At 41.1% G+C, this 25,547-nt stretch overlaps 2 protein-coding genes across 2 annotated transcripts in view; one reads left to right on the forward strand and one right to left on the reverse strand.

The window, feature by feature from the left end:
• Positions 1 to 25,547, forward strand: part of LOC134806110 (cadherin-87A) — a 484,783-nt gene that overhangs the window by 231,068 nt on the left and 228,168 nt on the right. The window lies entirely within an intron of this gene.
• Positions 1,677 to 25,547, reverse strand: part of LOC134806111 (synaptic vesicle glycoprotein 2A-like) — a 40,856-nt gene continuing 16,985 nt past the window's right edge. The window contains exons 3-11 of the mRNA XM_063779388.1: positions 14,932 to 15,094; positions 8,091 to 8,212; positions 6,657 to 6,895; positions 5,992 to 6,137; positions 5,591 to 5,705; positions 5,246 to 5,396; positions 4,326 to 4,482; positions 2,547 to 2,674; positions 1,677 to 1,970 (exon numbers count right to left, since the gene is read on the reverse strand). Of these exons, the coding sequence (XP_063635458.1) occupies positions 1,891 to 1,970; positions 2,547 to 2,674; positions 4,326 to 4,482; positions 5,246 to 5,396; positions 5,591 to 5,705; positions 5,992 to 6,137; positions 6,657 to 6,895; positions 8,091 to 8,212; positions 14,932 to 15,094 (1,301 nt within the window). The 3' untranslated portion in view covers positions 1,677 to 1,890. The remainder of the gene's footprint in view (positions 1,971 to 2,546; positions 2,675 to 4,325; positions 4,483 to 5,245; positions 5,397 to 5,590; positions 5,706 to 5,991; positions 6,138 to 6,656; positions 6,896 to 8,090; positions 8,213 to 14,931; positions 15,095 to 25,547) is intronic.

Consider the following 25,547-nt stretch of genomic DNA (forward strand, 5'->3'; position numbering starts at 1 on the left):
ACGCCGGTGAAGCTAAATAAAAAGGGAATGACATTTGACAGGTCGGGACGTATGACCTGACCCGGTTATTACCTCTAAGTTCTTTTAGTGCGCATTTCTAAATTTTAGTGTGTGGATCTGTTAGTGCGTAAGGTGGTGGTACTATTATATTGACAATGACTTAAGTTACAGTACCACCACCTCACTTAACCCCTGGAGCGCCCCAGAATTACCGTAGTATGGAACTCCTATACTAGTTACCAGCACACGTGTCTGTTTAGGGCGCTCCACGGGTTAAATCTAAATCGTTTCAAAGTGATGCAATGATAGCCTAAGCCTAGACGCACTCTACATGCATACACTCAAAATACATAATATCGACAATCCTGTTACCGGTTTTTTTGGCAACTTCCACCTTTCATAAACTTAATAGTTTTATCGTCGCCAAAGGGGTGGCAAAGGGTTGACACGTCGCGCGAGAAGTGACAAATGTCGCGTCATTATTATCATTATTTAGCGATCAACTGATCCATGATCCTCGATACGGTTTGTGTGTTGACACCTTTTTTGACCTCGTTAGGGATGGTTTAGAAGGAATTTGGGTTAAAGCGTGTTTTAAATGATTGAACCGTTACGTAAGTGGGTGAATCAACTTTTTTGTCACTGTCGCATGGGTCACTCTTGAAACAATGGTTTCCTGATATTTAAAATAACCAAACATATACTTACATTTCTTCTAACAAATTTTGTCAATGTTGTCGCCCTGGGAGACTGGACAGAATAACAACAAAACAAAGTTGATCCAACCAAGTTTATAAAAGTTATCATTTGAACTTACCTATATATACAATACTTTTATAAGCCTATAAGGAACCATGTACTTATTGTAAGAAGACCTCATTAGCAGGCATCTATATTTATCTACTAGGGTGGAGTAGGTAAATCTGCTTCTACATTTACCAATTACCAAAGTAGAGTGAGATACTTAAGTGAAAAAGTATAATTTTTGGTAGTTCCTTCTAGTATGTACTTACAAACTATTACCTATCTTAGGTTAGGAAGGTTAGCTGGAAGAGATCCGATATAGAGATAAGTTCGCTTTTGTACCTTTATTTCTGTAAATTTTATGTAAATCTGTGTTGTGTACAATAAAGTGATTACTTCTACTACTACTTATCTTATTAATCCTATTAAAACAAATTGATATATTTTATAGTTAAGGTTTTGAATTAGTAGGTAAGGTGGTATAAGGTTGAATACTAGGTATTATAAAAACCGGACAAGTGCGAGTCGGACTCGCCCACCGAGGGTTCCGTACTTTTTAGTATTTGTTGTTATAGCGGCAACATTCATGGCTATCACGGTTCATGAGATACAGCCTGGTGACAGACAGACAGACGGACGGACGGACGGACAGCGGAGTCTTAGTAATAGGGTCCCGTTTTTACCCTTTGGGTACGGAACCCTAAAAATACCCAATACGCGTGGAAGTAAATATAATGCAACTGCTTAAAAGTGACATCTAGTGATTGAATGGTAAACTGTGCTAAATAGCGCCATCTATCGCTGACTCCCTAAATTATTTAGGAAAGTAGTTTTCTACTTACACACGCCAGTTCGCTGTTAGGCTCGCTTGAGTACATTAAAAATAACGCCTCATCATCCCGCTAGATGGCATAAAAATAAAAACAAGCTAATTCCTATTAACGTTTTATTAAAATGCAAAACGTATAAATACAAAATTGTAATCATTCTATCATTCAGTCTCACGTAGGCAGATATTATCTAATTGGAACATTATATTAATCTTTCACTGACACTTATAACTGATCATAGATGGACCTTAAAGTCTTTTGAATAAGGTTGAAAATGGTCAGTTAACAGTGTAAGGTGGTACTACAACTAGGTAGGTTAGTATGAGAGACCCTTTTCTTCCATTTCGTCTCGAACCGCTTGAGGGTTGGGCCAGAAGAGCATAAGTAGCGTTGAGCCTAGAACAATTTAAATCAGCGATATTTGATAACATATACTTAGGTAAAACTTTAAACTCTCGCGTTTTGTACACATATTTAATTACACAAACGGGTCTACCGCGATATAATTTAATTGTTTTTACCTTAAATTCCGACTTTTCAGCTGAGTTGCACCAGTCTTTCCGTGACCACATCTGAGCTGGTGCAACTCAGCTGAAACGTCGGAATTTAAGGTAAAAACAATGACATTATATCGCGGTAGACCCGTTTGTGTAATTAAATATGTGTACTTACATATAGGTAGTAGTAGTAGCTAATACCTGCTAACCTAATATGATTTTACTGATAATTATGTATATCTATGTTTTTTTTCTCACAATCCTAACCGTACCTACCTAAGGTTCTTATATTGAAAAGCTACTATACCTATACCTACTTATAGCTGGTGAAATTGCTTCATAAAATAAATTAATCTTGATCTTCCACTGTAAGTAGGTAATAGTTATTTTCCCTTTGTATGTTCTATTTTACTTTTACTGCTCTATACCTGCCTGCTTTTTATTAAGTTCTACTAGTTCTGCGAATGGCACTTACCAGCACTAAAAGCCCCCATAGCAGTGAAAGCTAGCTCGCAGTGCGTGTGCAGTGTGGCTCCCAGCAAGTAGGCCCCCACGGCGGCGCCCAATCGCCCCACCATGTACATCACGCACATAGCCATAGCTCTGTAACAATAAGATTATGATTAATTATATAACGTCCGTCTATGCTAACTCTGCAGCGACATGAATAGAACAGAGGTGAAACAGAGTGAGGCAATGTCAAATTGTCATAAGTACCTATTTTTCTTCATGAAACTTGACATTGCGACACTTTGTCATTGAAAATGCTATGCATAGCTAGCTTGGTTATATGATCTGTGGCTTGGTCTAACTCCATGCTATCTAGTTTCACGAGTCCAAAGTTAGTCATCTAGCGAAAATTTGACCACTATTAGATAAGGTCTCACCTACTTACTACACTCTTTGATTAGTAGGCCGGTAGCAGCGCCCCCCTCGCGGTATATAGGCCGCCGCTATGGCCTTAAGAGCGACTTCTAGTTTCACGGGGCCAAGATTCGCCATCTACCGAATAATTTGACCATAATTAGGTCTCACCTTAGCGAAGTAGGGAACACGTCAACAGCTATGGCGGCTAATATGGATGCCGCGCAGCCTGCGCATAATGCTAGGATGAGTAGGTCGGTAGCAGCGCCCCCCTCGCGGCATATAGGCCGCTGCTATGGCCTTAAGAGCAACATCTAGTATCACAGCTCCGAAGTTAAGCGCCATCTGGAGAATAATTTGCCGACTATTCTTACCTTAGCGATGTAGGGAATACGTCAACAGCTATGGCGGCTAATATGGATGCCGCGCAGCCTGCGCATAATGCTAGGATGAGTAGGTCGGTAGCAGCGCCCCCCTCGCGGCATATAGGCCGCTGCTATGGCCTTAAGAGCAACATCTAGTATCACAGCTCCGAAGTTAAGCGCCATCTGGAGAATAATTTGCCGACTATTCTTACCTTAGCGATGTAGGGAATACGTCAACAGCTATGGCGGCTAATATGGATGCCGCGCAGCCTGCGCATAATGCTAGGATGAGTAGGTCGGTAGCAGCGCCCCCCTCGCGGCATATAGGCCGCTGCTATGGCCTTAAGAGCAACATCTAGTTTCACAGCTCCGAAGTTAAGCGCCATCTGGAGAATAATTTGCCGACTATTCTTACCTTAGCGATGTAGGGAATACGTCAACAGCTATGGCGGCTAATATGGATGCCGCGCAGCCTGCGCATAATGCTAGGATGAGTAGGTCGGTAGCAGCGCCCCCCTCGCGGCATATAGGCCGCTGCTATGGCCTTAAGAGCAACATCTAGTTTCACAGCTCCGAAGTTAAGCGCCATCTGGAGAATAATTTGCCGACTATTCTTACCTTAGCGATGTAGGGAATACGTCAACAGCTATGGCGGCTAATATGGATGCCGCGCAGCCTGCGCATAATGCTAGGATGAGTAGGTCGGTAGCAGCGCCCCCCTCGCGGCATATAGGCCGCTGCTATGGCCTTAAGAGCAACATCTAGTTTCACAGCTCCGAAGTTAAGCGCCATCTGGAGAATAATTTGCCGACTATTCTTACCTTAGCGATGTAGGGAATACGTCAACAGCTATGGCGGCTAATATGGATGCCGCGCAGCCTGCGCATAATGCTAGGATGAGTAGGTCGGTAGCAGCGCCCCCCTCGCGGCATATAGGCCGCTGCTATGGCCTTAAGAGCGACATCTAGTTTCACGGGTCCAAGGTCCGCTATCTAGCGAATAATTTGACCACTATTAGGTCTCACCTTAGCGAAGTAGGGAACACGTCAACAGCTATTGCGGCCAATATGGATGCCGCGCAGCCTGCGCATAATGCTAGGATGAGAAGGCCGGTAGCAGCGCCCCCTTGTGGCACATAGGCCGCTGCTATCGTCGCTAGGCCGCAGATGAACATGATACCATCTGTAATAAGATGGAATAATAGTTTTGTGATTTTCTTCCTAAAATAAACTTGGGAAAGAAGAAACATTACTTAATCCTTGACGCACGTAATTGCGACTATTGTGGGTTTCCGAGTATATTATCACTCAAAACAAAGTTTTTCTTACGAATATAGTATCGTATTCATACGGCCTCCAAGTGACATTCGAAATTTTCGAATCGAAAACCATTTATATATTTTCGCGCAATGACATTGGAGTTCAAACTGATTCTCACAACGCAGTAAGATATTTTTTTTTTCAATCTTATTCATGAAGATACATACCTACTAAATAAAGGCGATGTACGGCTATCATCTCAGCCATAAGACGTCCACTGCTGAACATAGGCCTCCCCCTTGGACCTCCATACGTGCCGGTTGGAAGCGACCCGCATCCAGCGTCTTCCGGCGACCTTAACAAGATCGTCTGTCCATCTTGTGGGTGGACGTCCTACGCTGCGCTTGCTAGTCCGTGGTCTCCACTCGAGCACTTTTCGACCCCATCGGCCATGGATTTTGACAATTAATGACCCCACAAATATATTTGAGTTGCACACAAACACAGAGTAGAACGAACTTATTGAGCCTTCTTCCCAACCTTATTTATGCCCAACCTTATTTATGAAGACTCCAATAGCAAGGCATGTGATAGCAAATACAGCATCTATAGTCATAGAGATAGTAGACCACCTACACAGATATGTTAAAGTTCTAGATAAATAAACAAAAGTAGGATGAACTTACTGTAAAGTGCTTTCTTGCCAACTTTATTGATAAAAACACCAATAGCAAGGTATGTGATGGCGAACACGGCCCCCATGGCCATGGAGATTGGAAACACCCCCACTGATATGTTGGGGTTGCACACCGCTTCCACATGCGATGCCAGGGCTTGCTGGAACATGAAATACAGGAAATTAAATTATAGGTACAAACTGCAACACTCTTAACTGTCCATCACCACACATTACCTGGCACATTAACTGGATCTTACGCCTTTAGTAATAAAAGGTTTACGAACTGTCAGTTAACAGTGTGGGCTTATATAAACTTTTAGTATAATAGGTACATTAGTTAACAGTTACTCACAGTTTTATTTAGAGCCTTCTGCGTAATGATCTCGCAGATAGAGATGCTCCTTTCACTGTCGTTTTGAAGGATGTTGTTGATAACTTCGGGCACCCACACGTAGAGGCCGCTTGCTCTGAAAAATGTACGTTGAAACCGTTATAGGACATTGCAAGAATTTCTTCGTTGACGCGCAACTAGTAAATGTCTGTAAGTCCCAAGAAACTTATTGTGGGTTAGGGTCGGGATTCTAACCAGCGCTATGATCAAAAGAAAGTTAACTTACAACAATCCTGACAGGATATAAAACACAAAGATATCTATGAGTCCATATCGTTGGTACAGGATAGTCATTCTTTTATGTATCATGTTAACACAGAGTGGTATGTACCTATCTAAATAATCTTTAAAATTAAACATACAGCATAAACACGGCGAACATAGATATGTGCGATATAAACACACAGCGCAGCAGCGGCGGTCGGAAGATGTGTGTAAAGTTCTTCAGAGCACCAGCGAACCCGCCCTTGAACGCCTCTGCGTCGCCGATGGTGGTAATTTTTTCTACCTGGAAAATAATATACCTACTTAGATATATCCGCGAAATAAGGTAGCATCACTGCTAAGCAAACTGCGGGGCAGTAACAATCGTATTCTGAATACTATAGCGGACAGCTTTGATTGTCCTATAATATTTGGATTAGTTAAGCTTGTTAAAACAAATTTAGAATGTAATGTTGTTAGAATGTAAGTTTTAAATTTAATATACATTAGAATTTACTAACATTTTTTTAAGATCTTTAAGACACTAACCAAAAAATGGATCTTGTTATCTGACAATAAAGAAATTTGTATTTGTATTAAGGGCCTTTTAAAGTCATATACTATGCACACTAATTACACAAATGTAATGTGCAAAAACATGCAAGGAAATGAAGGGTTGTACTGTACTGTATCCAACAGTGCGGCACCCACACTCTCACTTCCCCATATTAATTCATGGTCATCAGTCTTATATTTATATCAACCTAATTTTTTCCATTCGCTCCTTCAATTCCATGAATGGTAAATTAAAATAGTTTCTTACCGGATAATTATCAGCTCCAGTCCCGTGATTCCAAGAGTACATCTTAGCCAGGACAGGCAGCGCAGCCTCTGGGCCTTTAGAAGCCAGTATGAACCGTGGACTCTCAGGCAGTAAAGACAGGATCCCTGCTGCAGCCAGCCCTGGGACGCACCAGGACCACATGAACGCACGCCAGGAGCTTATCCTGATGCTGAGGAGGTGGAAGGACCATTTGCCGGGGATTATTACCCAGGCTAGACCTGAGGACAGCATAAAAGAAAACTGTTAGGTACTGTCAAAATGATGGTCCCCCGATTCATTATATCATCCCAAAGACGTCCACTGCTGGACTTTTCTACAACAACCTGTCGTATACCCCGCGATCTTAACCAGATCGTTGGACCATCTTGTTGTGGGACTAGTCCTGCTGTGTTTTCCGGTTCGCGGTTGCCACTCAAGAACCTGTCCGCCCTATTGGTCCTTCGAGGAATATGTCCCACCCACTTCCACTTAAGTCTGGCAACTCTCTGAGCTATGTTAACAACCTTGTTTCTCATCCGGATCAGACTCAAAGGATTTCATATAAAAAAGCAAGACAAATCAATTAGAATAGGAACTTACCAATAAGATGAACATCGAGCCTCACGCAATGGCGGCGGGACTTGGTGTGCATCTCGCCCAGGTACTACACTGTGGTACTGGAAGCTGACTCTGTAGAAGGGCTGTAGTAGACTTACCAGGTAAGATAATGAAGGAGAATGATTGAACACGGAGCCCCCAGCGATGGCAGCAGCTCGCCGAGAGTTGGCGTGCATCTCGCCGAGGTACTACACTGTGGCACTGGAGGCTGACACACTAGAAGGGCTGTAGTAGACTTACCAGGTAAGATAATGAAGGAGAATGAGATGAACACTGAGCTCCAAGCGATGGCAGCAGCCCGCCGAGAGTTGGCGTACATCTCGCCCAGGTACTACACTGTGGCACTGGAGGCTGACACTGTAGAAGGGCTGTAGTAGACTTACCAGGTAAGATAATGAAGGAGAATGATTGAACACGGAGCCCCAAGCGATGGCAGCAGCTCGCCGAGAGTTGGCATGCATCTCGCCCAGGTACTAGGTACACTGTGGCACTGGAGGCTGACACACTAGAAGGGCTGTAGTAGACTTTACCAGGTAAGATAATGAAGGAGAATGAGATGAACACTGAGCCCCAAGCGATGGCAACCGCCCGCCGAGAGTTAGCGTGCATCTCGCCCAGGTACTACACTGTCGCACTGGAGGCTGACACACTAGAAGGGCTGTAGTAGACTTACCAGGTAAGATAATGAAGGAGAATGAGATGAACACTGAGCCCCAAAAGATGGCGGCCGCCCGCCGAGAGTTGGCGTGCATTTCGCCCAGGTACTACACTGTGGCACTGGAGGCTGATACACTAGAAGGGCTGTAGTAGACTTACCAGGTAAGATAATGAAGGAGAATGAGATGAACACTGAGCCCCAAGCGATGGCAGCAGCTCGCCGAGAGTTGGCGTGCATCTCGCCCAGGTACGCGTACACCGTGGCACTGGAGGCTGATACACTGGAACGAAAAATTGTTGGCTGTATAGTTAGGAAATAGTTCGGCAAACCAACTTGTTAGTAGGTAACAAAAAGTCTTTCTGGCAAGCCAACTTTGGAGACGCAAAATGCAAAATTTGTATGTACATATAGCCATAATTAACCGTAGCACAGCAAACATAGGCCCAATACAAATGCCTTATCTTAAGAGGGGGCGTAAAGCCAGGAAATTAGAATGGAATACAAGATATAGCGCGCTGCGTGAAACTAGCAACGAAAGACACGCACATCGCGCGTGTTGCTGTTTTTTTTTTTGTTTATTTAGAACACAAACAGGCGTAATCAGCATAATATTACATACTATTGTACACAATTTACAGAGATAAATATAAATAACAAATAGACCTGGAGGTTCATTCGTAGGTATAAACAAAGTTAACAAGATAAACAACTAGTACATAGTTCCAGAATAATCATCATCATCATATATATAAAATTGAAAAACCAGAACGGGATAAAAAACGAGGGAAGAAGCGAGATGGCGCCTTACAAATTTCTAAAAAAGTTTTTGACACGTTTCTCGAATACGACGCACGTATGATAAGAAAAACCTGTTCAAATCAATTATCTACATATGGGAATAGAACTAGACCATAAAAACTATCGCTTCCGATGCGTATTTAATTTACAATAAGGAAAAGAAATTTTCATAACAATCTTCATCGGCTATTTCTCGGCAACTCTCGGTTGCTTTCGTTTGGCGGTGCTACAGATTAGACCAAATAATCCGTAAGTTAAAGTAAACTAAATTATTTTTGTCATGTTGGTATACAGGTATTTCTGAGTTTTTTTACACGACGAAAATAAAAAGTGCTGCCAACCTCAACCTTAGTCTTTAGAGCCCATACGAGTGATTTATGTCATATATGACTGATCATTCTTATCAATCAAAGTAATTACTATATTATTATTATCAATTTGTATTTTGTTGTTTTAAATTTATTTTTGAGTTATATTATTCAGATTGACTTTCACGGCTTCGGCAAACATCGCCATTCGTCCAGGGAACGGGCTGCCGAGATGGGCCAGAGAACCCATCAGTTTAAGGGATGGTGCCCGTAATAATGTGGGTGTGATAATTATACTTTAATGACTTTACAGATATAACCAATTCGGGAACTGTTTTCTCGCGTAATACGATGCGACTCGACCAGGTAGGATTTTTTCTTCTTGCTGAACAGTCACCATCAGATATATCGGAACGGCTGAGGTATTCACAAATATCTGAACAATGTAAATTATAATGTAGTTAAAGTGCATGCTCAGATATTTTGGAGCTCAAGGGTTGCTCAAGATCTGATCAACCTCGGCCATGGCGACTGGCGAGAGCTATCGCAAGACCGGGAAACATGGTGTGATCTGGTGTCGGAAGCCAGGACTCATTTTCGGTCGTTGCGTCACCGTAGCCGTCGTAAGTAATGTCAATATCCAGACAGGGAAATGGGGACTATTTACATTTGTATGAAAATGCGATTTATGGGCGGTGGTCGTACATATTCGTCTTAAGGCGGAAATTATTCTAATGAACGTGTTTGCAATTGGGCTTATAAAAATAAATAAAATTTTGGGTTAGCATTTGAATCACGCATTATTAGGGAGGGGCGGGGGGAAGGGTGGCATTTTATAGGGGTTGGTCACCCCTTTCAAATGACACCCGATTTGTGTCTAGGAGACGCGTAGTTTTTTTATACGTGTTTGAAGTTGCGTTCACAACACACCTGACTCGCTGTCAAAAACGAAATACAGTGCCAGAGTCACCGTTAGGTACGACGAAGAGCGAAGCGAGGAGGAGTGTTAGGTATCTTGCGTTCACAACACACCCGACTCGCTGTCAAAAAAGAAATACAGTGGTCAAAAACATGTATACGGACAAAGTGCTCACAAACATATATACGGACAAAGTGCTCAAAAATATGTATACAAAATTCCAAATTGGTTACCCTTTCGTACGCTTTGGTTGCATTACTGAACATAACCTCAAAAAATAAATAAAAATATTGTCGTGGTAATAACTATTGATTTCCTAACTTTGGGGATGGGTTCGGGGGGGGGGGGGGGTCCTACTGCCTCCCCCCTCCCTATAATGCGTAATTCAAATGCAACCCCATAATTTTATGTTGAAACAAATTTTAAATAAATACCTACGTAGATGAAAAAATACAATCTTGCCTTTTATCAAATCACATAATTTTTTGAGAAATTTGCGAAGTAAGTTATCCAAATATCGGTTACAAATAAGAAGTCCCTATCACAGTTATAAACCCTGGCAGCGTTATACATAATAATATCGGTATTTAACTAAACATAACACAAACTCTTTATTTCATTTACGCGAGCGGAGCTGCGGGCCCGTCTAGTAACATAATAATCACGGACAATAAAAACTTCATAGAAAATGCCACACAAAGAGATCCATAATTCATTAAAATATCGAATAGAAAAAGAAGAATTAAAATTTGCTACCTTAAGGCGCTCTTATACTCGAGTTTTACGTTTTCAAGGGGGTGAAGCAGACGCGTGGTAGATCGGGCAGGCGGGCGCCCCGCGCGGCGCACCGCACCATTCCCGCGCAGCACGTCTACGTCCTTATTCTAACGACATCGGTATTCTGAATTGTCAGTTCCGGGATTTTTAGTTCGGCAATTAATATTGAATAAGATTTATTAGTAAATTCGAATTTTGATGAGTACTTAATGAAATTAAAAACCGGACAAGCGCGAGTCTTACTAATAGGGTTCCGTTTTACCCTTTGGGTAGGGAACCCTAAAAATGGTAGGTAAGACGGTGAGGTCGGTGAGTGTACCTAAATAATTATTAATTATATACAATATGAGTGTATACTTGACTGGTCATGTTGTTGTAAAAATCGATTTCGACTGGCAAAACATATTATTTTTTGGCAACCGGGTTTTTTAACCTAATTAGACCCCGCTGAATCCGAAATTGCCGGTTGCTTGATCGAATTCTTGACTGGAAGTGAGATAGTTGAATTGATAGTTGTATTAAAGGTCCCTTTTTTTAGTTTTTCGTAAATAACTCTTAAACGGTGGCGCATAGCAAAATTTTTCTTAAACATAAGTAATCTGCATAAAATTGCCTACAAGAAAGATTCCGTACAATTTTTCGCTAGGATCAATATTCAAAGAGATATTAAGGCGGGAAAGTTAATTATAATCACTTTTCGAAGGTCTCTTTTTATTGTTTTTCGTAAATAACTCGTAAACGGTGGCCAATATAAAAAAAAATGTTAAACGTTAATAATCGACACAACATTTTCAATAAAAAAAGATTTAGTACATTTTTAGCAGGGATCAATATTTAAAAAGACAATAAAGAGGGAAAGTTAATTATAATAAATTCTAAGGTTCCTTGTTTTTATTTTTTTGTTAATAATTTGAAAAGTATGACTCATAGCAAAAACAAATTTCACACAAATAATAAACATAAAATTTCCTACAAGAAACATGTAGAACACTTTTCGCTAGGATCAATATTTAAAAAGACAAAGCATCCGGTAAGTCAATTATAATCAATTTTAAAGTCCCTTTTTAGTTTTTTGTAAATAACTCGTAAACGGTGTCTCATAGCAAAATAGGTTTTTATGAATAAATAATCTTCATAAAACATCTGAACACTTTTCTCTAGGATCAATATTTAAAACGATATTAAAGGAAGAAAGTTAATCACAATCAGTTCACAGGTCGCTTTTTTTCGTAAATAACTCGTAAACGGTGCCCCCGTTGCAAAAAAATATTATACATAAATATTGAACATAAAATTGTCCACAAAAAAGGTTTTGTACACTTTTTCGCTACGATCAATATTTAATGAGGTATTAAAGGGGGCAAGTTAATTATAATCAATTTCCAGGTCCCTATTTTAAGTTTTTCGTATATGACTCGTAAACGGTGACCCATAGCAAAATAGGTTCTTAATGTTAACTAACCCCCCTTGGCTAAAAAGTGGCCTCCATGTTTATAATTCATTTGTTTACGTAAGATGTCCGTCTTTGGGTCACGAATTTACATGTGTGTACCAAATTTCAATTGGTCCAGTACTTTTGAAGAAAATGGGCTGTGACAGACGGACAGACAGTCGCACGAGTGATCCTATAAGGGTTCCGTTTTTTCCTTTTGAGGTACGGGACCCTAAAAACTAAAAAAAGTGACATGTGAATTGATTATAATGAACTTTCTTCCTTTAATATCGTTTTAAATATTGATCCTAGAGAAAAGTGTTCAGATATTTTTTGCAGAAAATTTTATGTAGATTATTTATTCATAAAAACCTATTTTGCTATGGGACACCGTTTACGAGTTATTTACAAAAAACTAAAAAGGGACTTTAAAATTGATTGTAATTAACTTACCGGCTGCTTTGTCTTTTTAAATATTGATCCTAGCGAAAAGTGTTCTACATGTTTCTTGTAGGAAATTTTATGTTTATTATTTATGTGTAAGATTTGTTTTTGCTATATGTCATACTTTTAAAATTATTAACGAAAAAATAAAACCAGGGAACCTTAGAATTTATTATAATTAACTTTCCCTCTTTATTATCTTTTTAAATATTGATCCCTGCTAAAAATGTACTGAATCTTTTTTATTGAAAATTTTGTGTAGATTATTAGTTCATTTTTTTATATTGGCCACCGTTTACGAGTTATTTACGAAAAACTAAAAAAAGGGACCTTTAATATCACATATCTCACTTCCAGTCAAGAATTCGATCAAGCAACCGGCAAATTCGGATTCAGCGGGGTCTAATTATGTTAAAAAACCCGGTTGCCAAAAAGTAATATTTTTTGCCGGTAGAAATCGATTTTTACAAAAATGTGACCAGTCTAAATTATTCAATTTGATTAATTTTATAGCCTTTTAAAATATGTTTACACAATTTATCAATCGTGACTGAATTCCGGATTGGTTAGATGGGTGTGTGCCTTTGCTGCCCAACTTGATATAAAATGACAATATGACGGACGAATGTCTGAAATGTCACCGTATTTAAGAATTATTTTGCTTTTCTTCGTAAGTATGTTGAAAAACATTGTGTGTATAACATATTTGCATATTTATACGGTGATTACCCATTTTATGTAACGTCCGCTAAACTAGCACAGGTCCGACGCTGACAGTGGTCACGGGCGTACTGGCGTGAGGAATAGGCGCAAGGTATTGCCGCGTAGGGTGTAATTTAGTAGGCAAAATGTTGAATTCATCAAATGATGAATGAAAAAATTAACGTATCGATAAAAGGACAAGCAATAATGAAGATTTACTTAAAAGCTATCGACTGAAGTAAGTTTCATATACATTTTCGTCCTAGTACTTCTAACATAAGGAAATAAAGACAGTGTTAGGCATGTTTTCAACTTAAGATTCTATCGAGAAAATAATGAGCCGTCGTGTTTCTGACAAGCAATAACGTAGTTCAAGGACTGAAGTTATACATACTAGAAAATAATGCGTGAAATCCTTGTAAAAGTCTGTAAATATGGTGACAAAAAAGTGCATTTTACTACACACCGCGCCTTAAGTATTAATGGCGTTATTGACAAACGCGTTACTGGCCCGAATCAGTAACCTCAATAACTTTGAAAATGTTGGTATGTTTAAAATTTGGGTCGTCAGATCCCTCGGCTATAGCGGAACGAAGTCGCTGAACAAATGTTGGTCAGTTTGAGGAGTACAGCCTAGTTTAATTTTTTGCTCATATTACAGGACACACCCGGTATATCGTTTCCTTATGATTTTTTTCATTGGAGTTGCTACAATTATGTGTTAGCCCCCTCTTAAGTAAGTTCATAGTCACTTAGAATTATGTACTTATATGCAAATTTATGTGAATTATCCAACTACATAGCTACATATTTTCTAATTTTCTAATAGGTACATGTAAAACTAACTACAATTAATTACTACGTTCCTCGTTTTGCACGTGCGCGTCAACGTTCTGATATTATTGCATTGATGATACATATATTATTAATATTTACGTTATAGTATAGATAAGTAATCAGCGTCGATAACGCACTGTTGATGAAATGTTCATTAAACAAACCATTCAAAATAATGACCATTGTGGAATTGCGTAGTTAGAATGTAAATAACGATAGGGCACTATTATTCGTTTGAATATACTATAGTGTCATACAAACATGGGTTTAAGCTGACATATTTATGAACGGGTCTGCCTCGATATACCTACCTAATATCTTAATTTTAATAAAACAAATCAATTAAATCGCGGTAGACCCGTTCATATCACTAAATAATTAATCTTATTTTAGAAGAAAAGATTAACTTACAAACATCCTGTCAGGACCCTGAGCACAAACAGTGTCCACAGTTCCACACATCACTAGCGAAGGCGGAGGCCACAGAAAACACAGCAGATGCTAACATGGCTGGTAGCATAACTGCTCGTCGCCCAATGAACACCGACCGCAACGGGACGTATATTATTTTAGTAGAAAAGATTAACTTACATGTTTGTAAGTTGACAGGATGTTTCCTGTCAGGATCCTGAGCACAAACAGCGCTCACACATCACTAGCGAACGCTGAGGCTAGCGAAAACACAGCACATGCTATCATAGCTGGCGGCATGACCGCTCGTCGAAATATCTCTTTAACTATACCGCGTTTTAATCTTGTTTAAGAAGAAAAGATAAACTTACAAACATCCTGTCAGGATCCTGAGCACAAACAGCGTCCACACATCACTAGCGAACGCTGAGGCTATCGAAAATACAGCAGATGCTAACATGGCTGGTAACATGACTGCTCGCCGCCCAACGCGGTCGCCGAGGTAGCCCCATAGGAACGACGTCGATACTATACCTGGAATCGGAAATGCGTTTATTATTATTTAATGTTAGAAAATAAATTTAATACAACAGTCAGAATAATGTAAGTACATCATCATTCTCTTGCCCTTGTCCCATTCACTTGGGGTCGGCGCAGCATGTCTTTCTCTTCCACACCTCTCTGTCGCCCGTCATTTCATCATTCACTTGCGTTCGTTTCATATCATCTCTCACACAGTCCACCCACCTTTTCCTCGGTTTTCCTTTCCTCGTACTTCCCTCCACATTCATTCGTAATACCTTTCTCGTCACATGACTTTCATCCCTCCGCATCACATGCCCATACCATGCTAGGCGATTTGCCCTTACTTTTTCTGTTATGGGTGCAACTTTCAGGCTTCCTCTTATATACTCATTCCTTATCCTATCCATTCTCGTCACGCCACACATCCATCTTAACATTCGCATCTCCGCTACATGCAATCTCTTTTCATCCGTCACCTTTAGGGCCCAACACTCTGATCCATACATGACGACAGGTCTTATGACTGATTGACTGATTTATAAATTTTACCCTTCAACCGAGTAAGTACATATACAATAATAACTAATCTACAATGTACAATTTCTTATCATGTACCTATGATTTAATCAAACTATAGTTACAATTTATAATAGTTAGTTAGTTAGTGAGTTGGAGGGTGTATTTTATTTGTAGGTTTTTTTTTGTTTTTTATTCAATGTGTATTTTTAGAGTAAGTGAGATGACGAAGCCTGTTGCGGATTTTATCGTCGTAATAGTTACAAACATAATATAAAAATTTTACCTTCCAATAAAATTGATATTATGTTTCCTGAGACGTCCGAGGTGTTTATTGAGAGAGTTACGCCGCAGTCGGCCGATAGATGCCGCTAGCGTCTATGTAGTCGCTCCGCCTGACGCCGTGACGTAGATTCCGCTTCCCCACCTGCAAACAGAGCTGCACGCGCGCCTCGCTTCGCCGCCATTACATTGTTGAGGAGAAGTACCGTCGGTATAAAACGGGCTACCAGGAAGACATTACTTTCACCTCGGACGTCTCAGGAAACATAATATCAATTTTATTGGAAGGTAAAATTTTTATATTATGTGTTCCGTTCTACGTCCGAGGTGTTTATTGAGACCTGTTTATTATCTCCTGGTGGCGAATCAGCGGGCGCGCGAGCAATAGGGCTACACTTACTGGCTAGGAAAATAATACATACGCATAGTATTTGTAACATACATATGTAATCGCAGTAACTCAATATAATTATGTATTATAGGTAATTGGTAAATAATGTAACCCTAGGTTAGAATCAAACTTTAAATAAATTTGACAGAGACTTCTCAGTTGAGTTCGCGTCCGATCCGCGGATATCCCGGTGGTAGAAACGTCTAAAGGTAGATTCGTTTTGCCAATTAGCTTTAGCTAAAATATCATTGATTGGATATTTTTCCAGCCAGTTTAAGGATGATACCGCGGATCGAAAGCTACCCGGAGTTGATTCAATACCAGCCTCTGCTAAGAGACGTTTAAGCCAACCTCCAATCATCGTGGGCGAGGCAGGCTTGGATGGGGCTCTGGTTGATACAAATAAGTTAGAGCAGTGTTCCCTGACATTTTCTGTAATTTTAATAAGTTGACGTATCCAGAATACTGGGCTTATATTCTGTTCCGGTGCTTCTAGTAGAGTCCAGTCAGACTGTTGATAAGACTCATTATCAGATTTAGAGCCGAATTTTGGACGCAAAGTAATAGATTGAAGGTTATCTATGTAATATTCCCCGCTAGAGTATAGCAGGGTAAGGTCGTGGACCCTGCGACCCGATGCTAGTAGTAAAAGAGCGGCAGTTCTTCTAGATACGTCGTACAAGCTATTCAAGTCAGGACTAGAATTTTTAAGGTATTTTATTAGATGTCTCGCGTCCCAAACTGGTGGTTTAGGAGGCGGTGGTCTAGCTACCGATATTGCTTTTAAAATATTCTTAATCAGGGCGTTTGAGGAAAGCTTAGAGTCCGATAATGGTTCACACACAGCACTTATAACGGATTTATGAACTAGTATCGTCCGGTAAGCTAACTTATCTGTTAAAAATAGATGTGCGAGATACCTTGCTACATCATTGGGCGGAGGTACCTGGCAGTTGATCTGGTTTTTGGTACACCACGATGACCATTTTTTCCATATGGGTGTATAAGTTTTTATTGTAGAAGCACGCCAATGGGACATCAGTAGGTTTTTCTCCTGGTCCGACCAGCCCGGTGTCACAGCATCCCACCCGAAAGGAGCCAGGCCTCGATGCTTAAGTCGTTGACTTGTGGAGGAGGGCGGTTCGTCGATGTGTCTACTAGGACCGTCCGAAGATTGTGGACTTTCAATGGTCGCTTGACAGCTCTCTTCTTTAGGTCTGGTCTCCAGAAAGGTCTGTTCCACTTGGGTGCTATCACGATGAACAGGCCCGACGCGGTGTTGAGGTGATGTAGAACGCGAGGCAGGAGGCTGGGAGGTGGAAATATCCACGCCAGGTCGTAGTGCCAGTAGTTGCTGAATGCGTCGTGATAGCAGGCGTTCGAGTCGAGCGAATCGATTGAAACATACCGTGGCACGACGTGAGCGCTCTCGGAGGCGAAGAGGTCGATGGACGGGGTACCCCAGCGCGCGAAGATTTTCTCCGTGGCTTCTGGGCGCAGGTGCCATTCGGTTACAAAGTGTCCCCTTGACAGTCCGTCGGCCTCGGGGTTGTACCGACCTGGTAGGTAGTAAGGGGCCAGATTGACCCGTAGGCGGTCCGCTAGCGTTAGAAGTTTTCGCGTCAGCTGTAGGAGAGGAAGAGACTTGGTCCCGCCTTCGTTTTTTATGTATGCTACAACGGTCCGGTTGTCCGTCTGTAGCACCACCCGGGAATTCCTTAAGCTTTGGCTTTCTATTGACAGCGCAGCGAATACTGCGTATAGCTCTTTGAGGTTGCTGTGCCAATTCTTCTGTTGGTGGCTCCACGGACCGCATAACGGCTTTCCGTTGACGACTGCTCCCCACTGGTGGTCCGATGCGTCCGTGACTATAAAGTTCGTCGTTCTTACCTCCTCGTGAATGTGGGTCTGTTGAGTTGTGTTGTCGATCCACCATTGGAGATCCTGCCGAACTGCAGGCGGAAGACGAGGAGGGAGGTGACACGGGGCTTTCCGTAGCTGTCCGAGATATTGTTGGAGACTGCGACAGTGTAGCCTTCCTCTGTGGACCACGAAGTTCGCGAAGTTGAGACGGCCCAGGATACGTTGGGTCTTCTTCACCGTGAGCGACTCGGCAGCAAGACAGGCCTGCAGGTCGCGACGTAGAGCGCTTACTTTCTTTGCTGGCAGAGACCGGGAGTTGAATCGCGTGTTCCACGTGATGCCTAGGAACTCTATGATCTGAGTGGGTATCATGACGGACTTCTGGTAATTTATTTGCCAGCCCAAATTTATTAGGGTTGATTTGGCAATCAATACCTGCTCTAGAAGGGATTTCTTCGACTGGTTCGCTATTAGGAAATCGTCTAGGTAGACTACTACGCGAAGGCCACACGATCTCAGGAAGTGCGCTATCCAATTTGATAAGGTTGCGAATATTTTCGGAGCTACAGATATTCCGAACGGGAGACATGTCATCTGCATCAGCCGACCTTGATAGCTTATCCGAAGGAAGCATCTGTGTTGATCTAGAATAGGGACATGGTAGTATGCTTGGTTCAAGTCGAATTTGGCTAACCAGTCTCCGGTTTGTAGAAAGTTGTGCATGTGACAATGATTGAATAGTCTGAAGTGGGACGTTCTCATATACTGGTTCAGGGATTTTAGATTGAAAATAGTTCTTACTTTTCCGTTGCTCTTCCGCAGCAGGAAGAGGGGTGAAATGTAGCTGGGGGTGAGCGGAGCATGCTCTAGGACTCCCTCCCGGGTCATGTTTTCTATCTCTTCTGTCATTTGAGGAGATTCCGGAGTGCGAAACTTGTGAAGGACATCTTGTGTAGGTAAAATCAACGGGGGTTTTTTGATAAATGGGATTCGTACCGATGAAATCAAATCTAGAATTATATTCGGAGCTTTTAATTTTTTCCAACTGTTTCGGAAGTGTTGCAAACAACCAGCTGAAAATTCTCGGAAGTCATCTCCTGCGACGAGTGTCGCGGCGTCTCGAGCTATCTCCTCCTGACCCCTTCCTTTTAGACCCGGAGTCTCGAGCTTTTTTATGCGCGGCGGGCTTTTTGTCCGATTTTTGTTTATTAGCAGTGCGGCGAAAGGCCTTGTCTTTGGGGGACGGAGCCTGAGCAGGGGAGCGCTGGCGAGCGAAGGAGTTATGCGAGGGTTGTTTTCCCACCTTATCGATGCCACCGATCTTCTGCACGTATGCTGACAGTTTCTCCGGATTGAAGATGTATTCGTATGTAGGAGGGATCTTGTCTATGTCTTCTCTTACGTATTTATCCTTGATCGATCGCAGTAAATCAAACCTTCGCTCCGCTATGGCTTCGGCTCGCTTCCCGGAGACTATTTGTAAGATATCGTGAGAGATTACCTTGTAATTTGATTCATTGTCGAATAGGTCTTTGAGTTTATTATAGAGTGCGCCAGGCGATCCAGATTCCGGCGTGCCAGACCACTCGATTAAATTTTGTAGAGCCTCGTTGAGCGCTTCATTTTGCGCGATTACCGCATTGGAGAGCGCCGCGAAGCTTCGCTCCGATTGGGTTGCACGCGAGCCTCGCGAAGTCGAGGGACCCTCAAATCGACGCAGCTCCTCGTTGATCAGCACCTCGGTGAAGCCCGGGGACGCTATGTACTTCTTCTGAGTGTCCGCGTAACGTACCGCTTTCCATTCTGGGCAGTCGAGGCGCGATAGAGCACAGCTCCTCGCGAGCCGTTCCGCATTCGCCTTGGCAACGAGGGGCTCCTTGATCGAGACCGAGAGATCAGCGATCTGCTCGTGTTGTGTCGCAGCTACCGGCACGGGCGCGCGCGCGCCAATCGGGACCACGCGGACCGGGAGCGCCGGCAGCGTGCCGCGCGGGACCGCGGCCGGCGGCGGCGCGGAGGACAGGATCAGCGTAGTCGCCGGCGTCGTCATGGTGGACGGTTTTATAAAATTTAACGAATCCGAACGTTGTAGGCCACTTTAGATAAACGAATAACTTGAACGGAAGTTCTAATAACCACTATAGATAGATAGAAATTAAATGAATTAACTTTTCACGTAACCATGCTGCAAAAAATACCAACGAAATATACGGACCTTCGGCTAAGACGGTCGACGCAACAATGAAATGGCGGCGAAGCGAGGCGCGCGTGCAGCTCTGTTTGCAGGTGGGGAAGCGGAATCTACGTCACGGCGTCAGGCGGAGCGACTACATAGACGCTAGCGGCATCTATCGGCCGACTGCGGCGTAACTCTCTCAATAAACACCTCGGACGTAGAACGGAACACATAATATGCTATAAAGAACTAGAAGTAAAACTAAACCTAAACTAACCTATACTAAGCCTACTAACTACCTACTCGAACAACCCACCCCGCATCGCTCCCGGCGAAAAGGTGCCCATCACGCTAGCCGCGTTTCCGCGTTGAATCGCGATAGACAACCTCTGCGCTAGGAACGACCCGGAGCGGGGGTCGAGACCCCTCTGCTGCAGGCGACGCCCCAGCAGCTCCCCAAGAAAGGTTTTCGCCTCCAAAAGTTAAGAGCAGTCTAAAAATGGATCAAACACATTTTAGAAAAAAAGGTAATTTCTGTGGACAGTACAATAATAGTTAAATATTAGCTTTAGATTCCCTTAACTTTGCTAATGTCTACAGGAAAGACGCCACCGAGTTTAGCGTACTAATAATACCTATGTAATTGTGCTCAAATCTATTAATAATTTTCCAAATCGAAAGATCAAGATTGTTGTTGATTGTTGACCAAAGTTGATTACATGTGTGTTCTAGGCACCGCTTTCAAATTTCTCTGGCCTTAGAACTAGTTTGATAGGCGTAAGCCCATAGTCGGTTATAAATTGTATCTATTAATTTTCAATTTCTACCCGTAAATCGACGTTCCAAGAAGGGAAACTTTCATCGAAATAGAAAATCTCTTTATATCTAAATACCTGCTTTCGAAGGTTATCTTATAGGTATCTATACATATAATAAAGCTGAAGAGGGTCGAAAGTCTGTACATGGAAGATATTCGAAAAAAAGTTGGCTGGGGATACTTAGAATCGATAACAGAACACGTTCCAACAGTTTTTAGAATTTTTGTCTGTTTGTCTGTTTGTCTGTTTATCTGTTTATCTGTTTGTCTGTTTATTTGAACGCGCATCACGTGAAAACGGCTGAACGGATTTTGATGCAAACTTTACTAATCTGTCAAGAACATCCCCGGCCAGGTTATAGGCTATAAAAATTCAACCCCTAAAAGGGGGGGGTAGCCACAACACTCGATTGACTTAAGACGAAACGGGAGCTGAGCTAAAAGTCAATTTTGAGATTTCAAGCTGAATATACCCGTCGCTCTGACGGGGCGTGAGAGACTGTATTTGTGTGTGTAATGCACGCACACAGATGCGTACGCTTGCACCCGCGCGCGCCTCATTGCCGACAATTTGCAATGTTATTTTTCGTGCGTTACTGCCACGAGGCGTTCACTTATTACTTACTGTGTTGCGATTGAATTTTTTGACCCGGCTTACGTTTACGGAACTCGATAATCTTTCTACTACTGTGACTTGGCTTTGTTTACTTGACTTTGCTGATCAGCTTATTGTTTTGGACTCCGTGAGTTGTGGTCACCTATTGGACCGCACGCAATTCATCTACCTTTATTCAAGTAATTAAGCGTAATTAGCCGAAACCTTTATAAGAGTGTAATTCATAAGAAGTACATAAGATATAATTTATGTACTGGTTTGCTGTTAGCTTTTAATTGTATCACTTTACATATATGTTACTCAAATAACTAACACGGTTACACTGTTGTAAGAACAGTAGGCCTTATTATACCTACTATAGGCCTTATTACCTCCTAGTACCTAAGTAGTACTAGTACTACTACGGAAATTGATTCAAAGACTCAAGACTGACTTAAGTGGCAGTAGGGTGTAGGGTTTTTTCTAGGCTTAATGAGTTCGCTGAAGCTTATTTTTTATACTTAGCGCACAGAACCACTAGTTTAACAGTATCAGCTCTAACCACATGTCACCATTTTGTCCTTTACGTAACAAACTCAGGGGCCCAGAATATCCGATGTACCTATCAAATCAAGGTTCTGTACCAAATAAGGCCCGGTTATTATAGTTTGTTATTTTTTAGCATTAGAAAGAAGGTAAACAATCATGACGTGTCTTTTTATTAATAATTATTGAAAAACGCTTTCAAAAATTAGTTTATATTACTTATGAAAGCAAAAGAGTATAAAAAAGTATATGATTAATACATACATACATACATACATACAATCACGCCTATTTCCCGGAGGGGTAGGCAGAGACCACGGATTTCCACTTGCTACGATCCTGACATACCACTTTCGCTTCCTTCACATTCATAACATTCCTCATACACGCTCGCCGGTTTAGGGTGCTCTTGCTCATTAATATGATTAATATGATTTATAATTCTAACATATTTGCTATGACTTATTTTTCAATGGTAATTTTTAATAAGACATGTCAAAATCTGTTACCGTAATGCAAAAACTAGGGTTCCGTACATAAGTCCGACTCACGCTTGACTGCACATTTCTAATAGGTTTTCCTGTCATCTATAGGTAAAGAACTATTTTGTGTATTTTTCAATATTTTAGACCCAGTAGTTTCGGAGATAAAAGGGGGTGAATGGTCATTTTTTGGCTGTTTTCTTAAATAATTTCGAACCTATGTATTTTAAAATTATAAAAAAAACATTTCCATCTTTAGGTCACTAATTTACATATGTGTACCAAATTTCAACTTAATTGGTCCAGTAGTTTCCGAGAAAATAGGCTGTGACAGACGGACAGACAGACAGACGCACGAGTGATCCTATAAGGGTTCCGTTTTTTCCTTTTGAGGTACGGAACCCTAAAAACGAACTTTAAGCGTGCTAACTTTCAAAATTTCATTTTTTATAAGATAGTATAAGTAGATGGGCAAAAATTTTGCGTCCATGTCCACCAGTGAGTAAGTGATTGAGATACCTAAACATTTAACTTTATAATGTAAAATGATATAATTTACTAACCTACTCGTTTAATTTCAGGTAGGTTGAATAAGGAACCAAGTAACCATGGGGAGGGGCAGTATTTACTAACATTTTCTTTTTGGGTCTTCAGAGTGTATCGTTTCCTTTTTTTTGCACATATTACACTTAAATATATATTCTCTGTGTAAACCCTAACGTCTTTCAATGACAAAGGCAAGATCAGCAAATGTACAATTTGTATGATCGTGCCTGATATTTGAGATCACAGAAAATAAATATTTTAAATCCACTATTCTGCGACCTTCTAAAATTTTGTTTTATCATGATTCATGATCAAAAAGCTCGGATTCAATAGTCATATCAAACGTCGATTATGCAGTTGATGATGAGCTTACATTTTCTACCATTGGTGCTGCAAATGCATCAACCGGTGGCGATAAACTTTGCCCTCTTGTAAAACAAATTACTATTGTGATTGTGTCCAGCAAAAGGCCAAAATTCGGTTTACTTTCCTGTTTAAAATATTACTAATTTATTCATATTTCAGATTAGGTACATAGGTAACTGTCTGAATGTTACAATGCCAGCTGGCAAATTCTATCACATTTGTTTGTTTGGTAGTCATGGTAACATTCACTTTCATTGATATCCTTATTAAGATCTGTATCTTATTATCCAGACCTTAAAATATTGCCACCGTTGCCCTTTAAAAAAACACTGTTTAAATAATTGGCTACTCAAACAATGCTTCTATAGTATAAATAATGACTACACAAAAATGGGTAGTATTGTATATAATGCACGAAATAAGGCCCGATTCTTAAGCGGGTTTAAATTTTGAGGCCATGTCCGCTAATACTATAGACAAAATATCAAGTTTAATAAACACAAAAAAAAAACATTGATGGGCCTTATTTTATAATTTAGGCCTTACTTTGTAATTTAAAGTAGAGTTAGGCCAAGAAAAATCTATAGCGATTTTGATAGAACACGCAGTGCAAGTATTATTTCAAACGTCGCTTCTATGAAATTATGACATATAAATAACACTTAACAAAATTGCTGTAGACTTTTCTTGGTCTGACTCTAAAATATTCTTTATTACACCACAAACATAAAAACAAATTTAAAAAAAACCGGCGAAGTGCAAGTCGGACTCGCACACGAAGGGTTCCGTACCATTATTTATAAAAACGGTCACCCATCCAAGTACTGACCCCGCCCGACGTTGCTTAACTTCGGTCAAAAATCACGTTTGTTGTATGGGAGGCCCCACTAAAATTTTTATTTTATCCTGTTTTTAGTATTTGTTGTTATAGCGGCAACAGAAATAAATCATCTGTGATAATTTCAACTGTCTAGCTATCACGGTTCGTGAGATACAGCCTGGTGACAGACGGACGGACGAACAGCGGAATCTTAGTAATAGGGTCCCGTGTTTTACCCTTTGGGTACGGAACCCTAAAACCGATTTACAATGTAGATAAAGGTAGCAACAGGCGGTCTTATCGCTGTTAGTTCTTATTCTTCGTTTGTTTAGCATTAGAGTGAAGGTGACGTGTCTTTTTTAAGCATGCAATCGTATAATTATTTAGCTTTTTTTGTAATAGTTATGTACTTAGTGGTTAATATTAGTATTTACTATTTTTTTTTCAATAATGCTAAAAAACGAAGTATAGACATGACAACCAAATATTAACGCCATTGTAGGGCAGGATATACAGAACATGAATCATTTGTACTGTCACGCTCCGTGATTGTTGAGCCATTTAGGGTTCTAGCTAAATTGGACATTCCATAGAGCACGAGTAAGTATGGATAGCGGTGGTGGCCGAGTGGATATGACGTCCGACTTTCAATCCGGAGGTCGCGGGTTCAAATCCTGGCTCGTACCAATGAGTTTTTCGGAACTTATGTACGAAATATCATTTGATATTTACCACTAGCTTTTCGGTGAAGGAAAACATCGTGAGGAAACCTGCATACATCTGCGAAGAAATTCAAAGGTGTATGTGAAGTCCCCAATCCGCATTGGGCTAGCGTGGGGACTTATAGCCCAAGCCCTCTCGCGCATGAGAGGAGGCCTGTGCCCAGCAGTGGGACGTATATAGGCTGAAATGATGATGAATGATGAAGTATGGAACAACCAATTCAGCTAGGACCCTAAATTGCTCGACAATTACGAAGCGTGCCTGTAGGTACCTAAAAATTTTGTTAACCCATTTTAACCATGCAATAAAATATTTTTGATTATGATTTCTAATTTGAAA

The sequence above is a fragment of the Cydia splendana genome, chromosome 2, assembly GCF_910591565.1.
Source record: "Cydia splendana chromosome 2, ilCydSple1.2, whole genome shotgun sequence".
NCBI lineage: Eukaryota > Metazoa > Arthropoda > Insecta > Lepidoptera > Tortricidae > Cydia > Cydia splendana.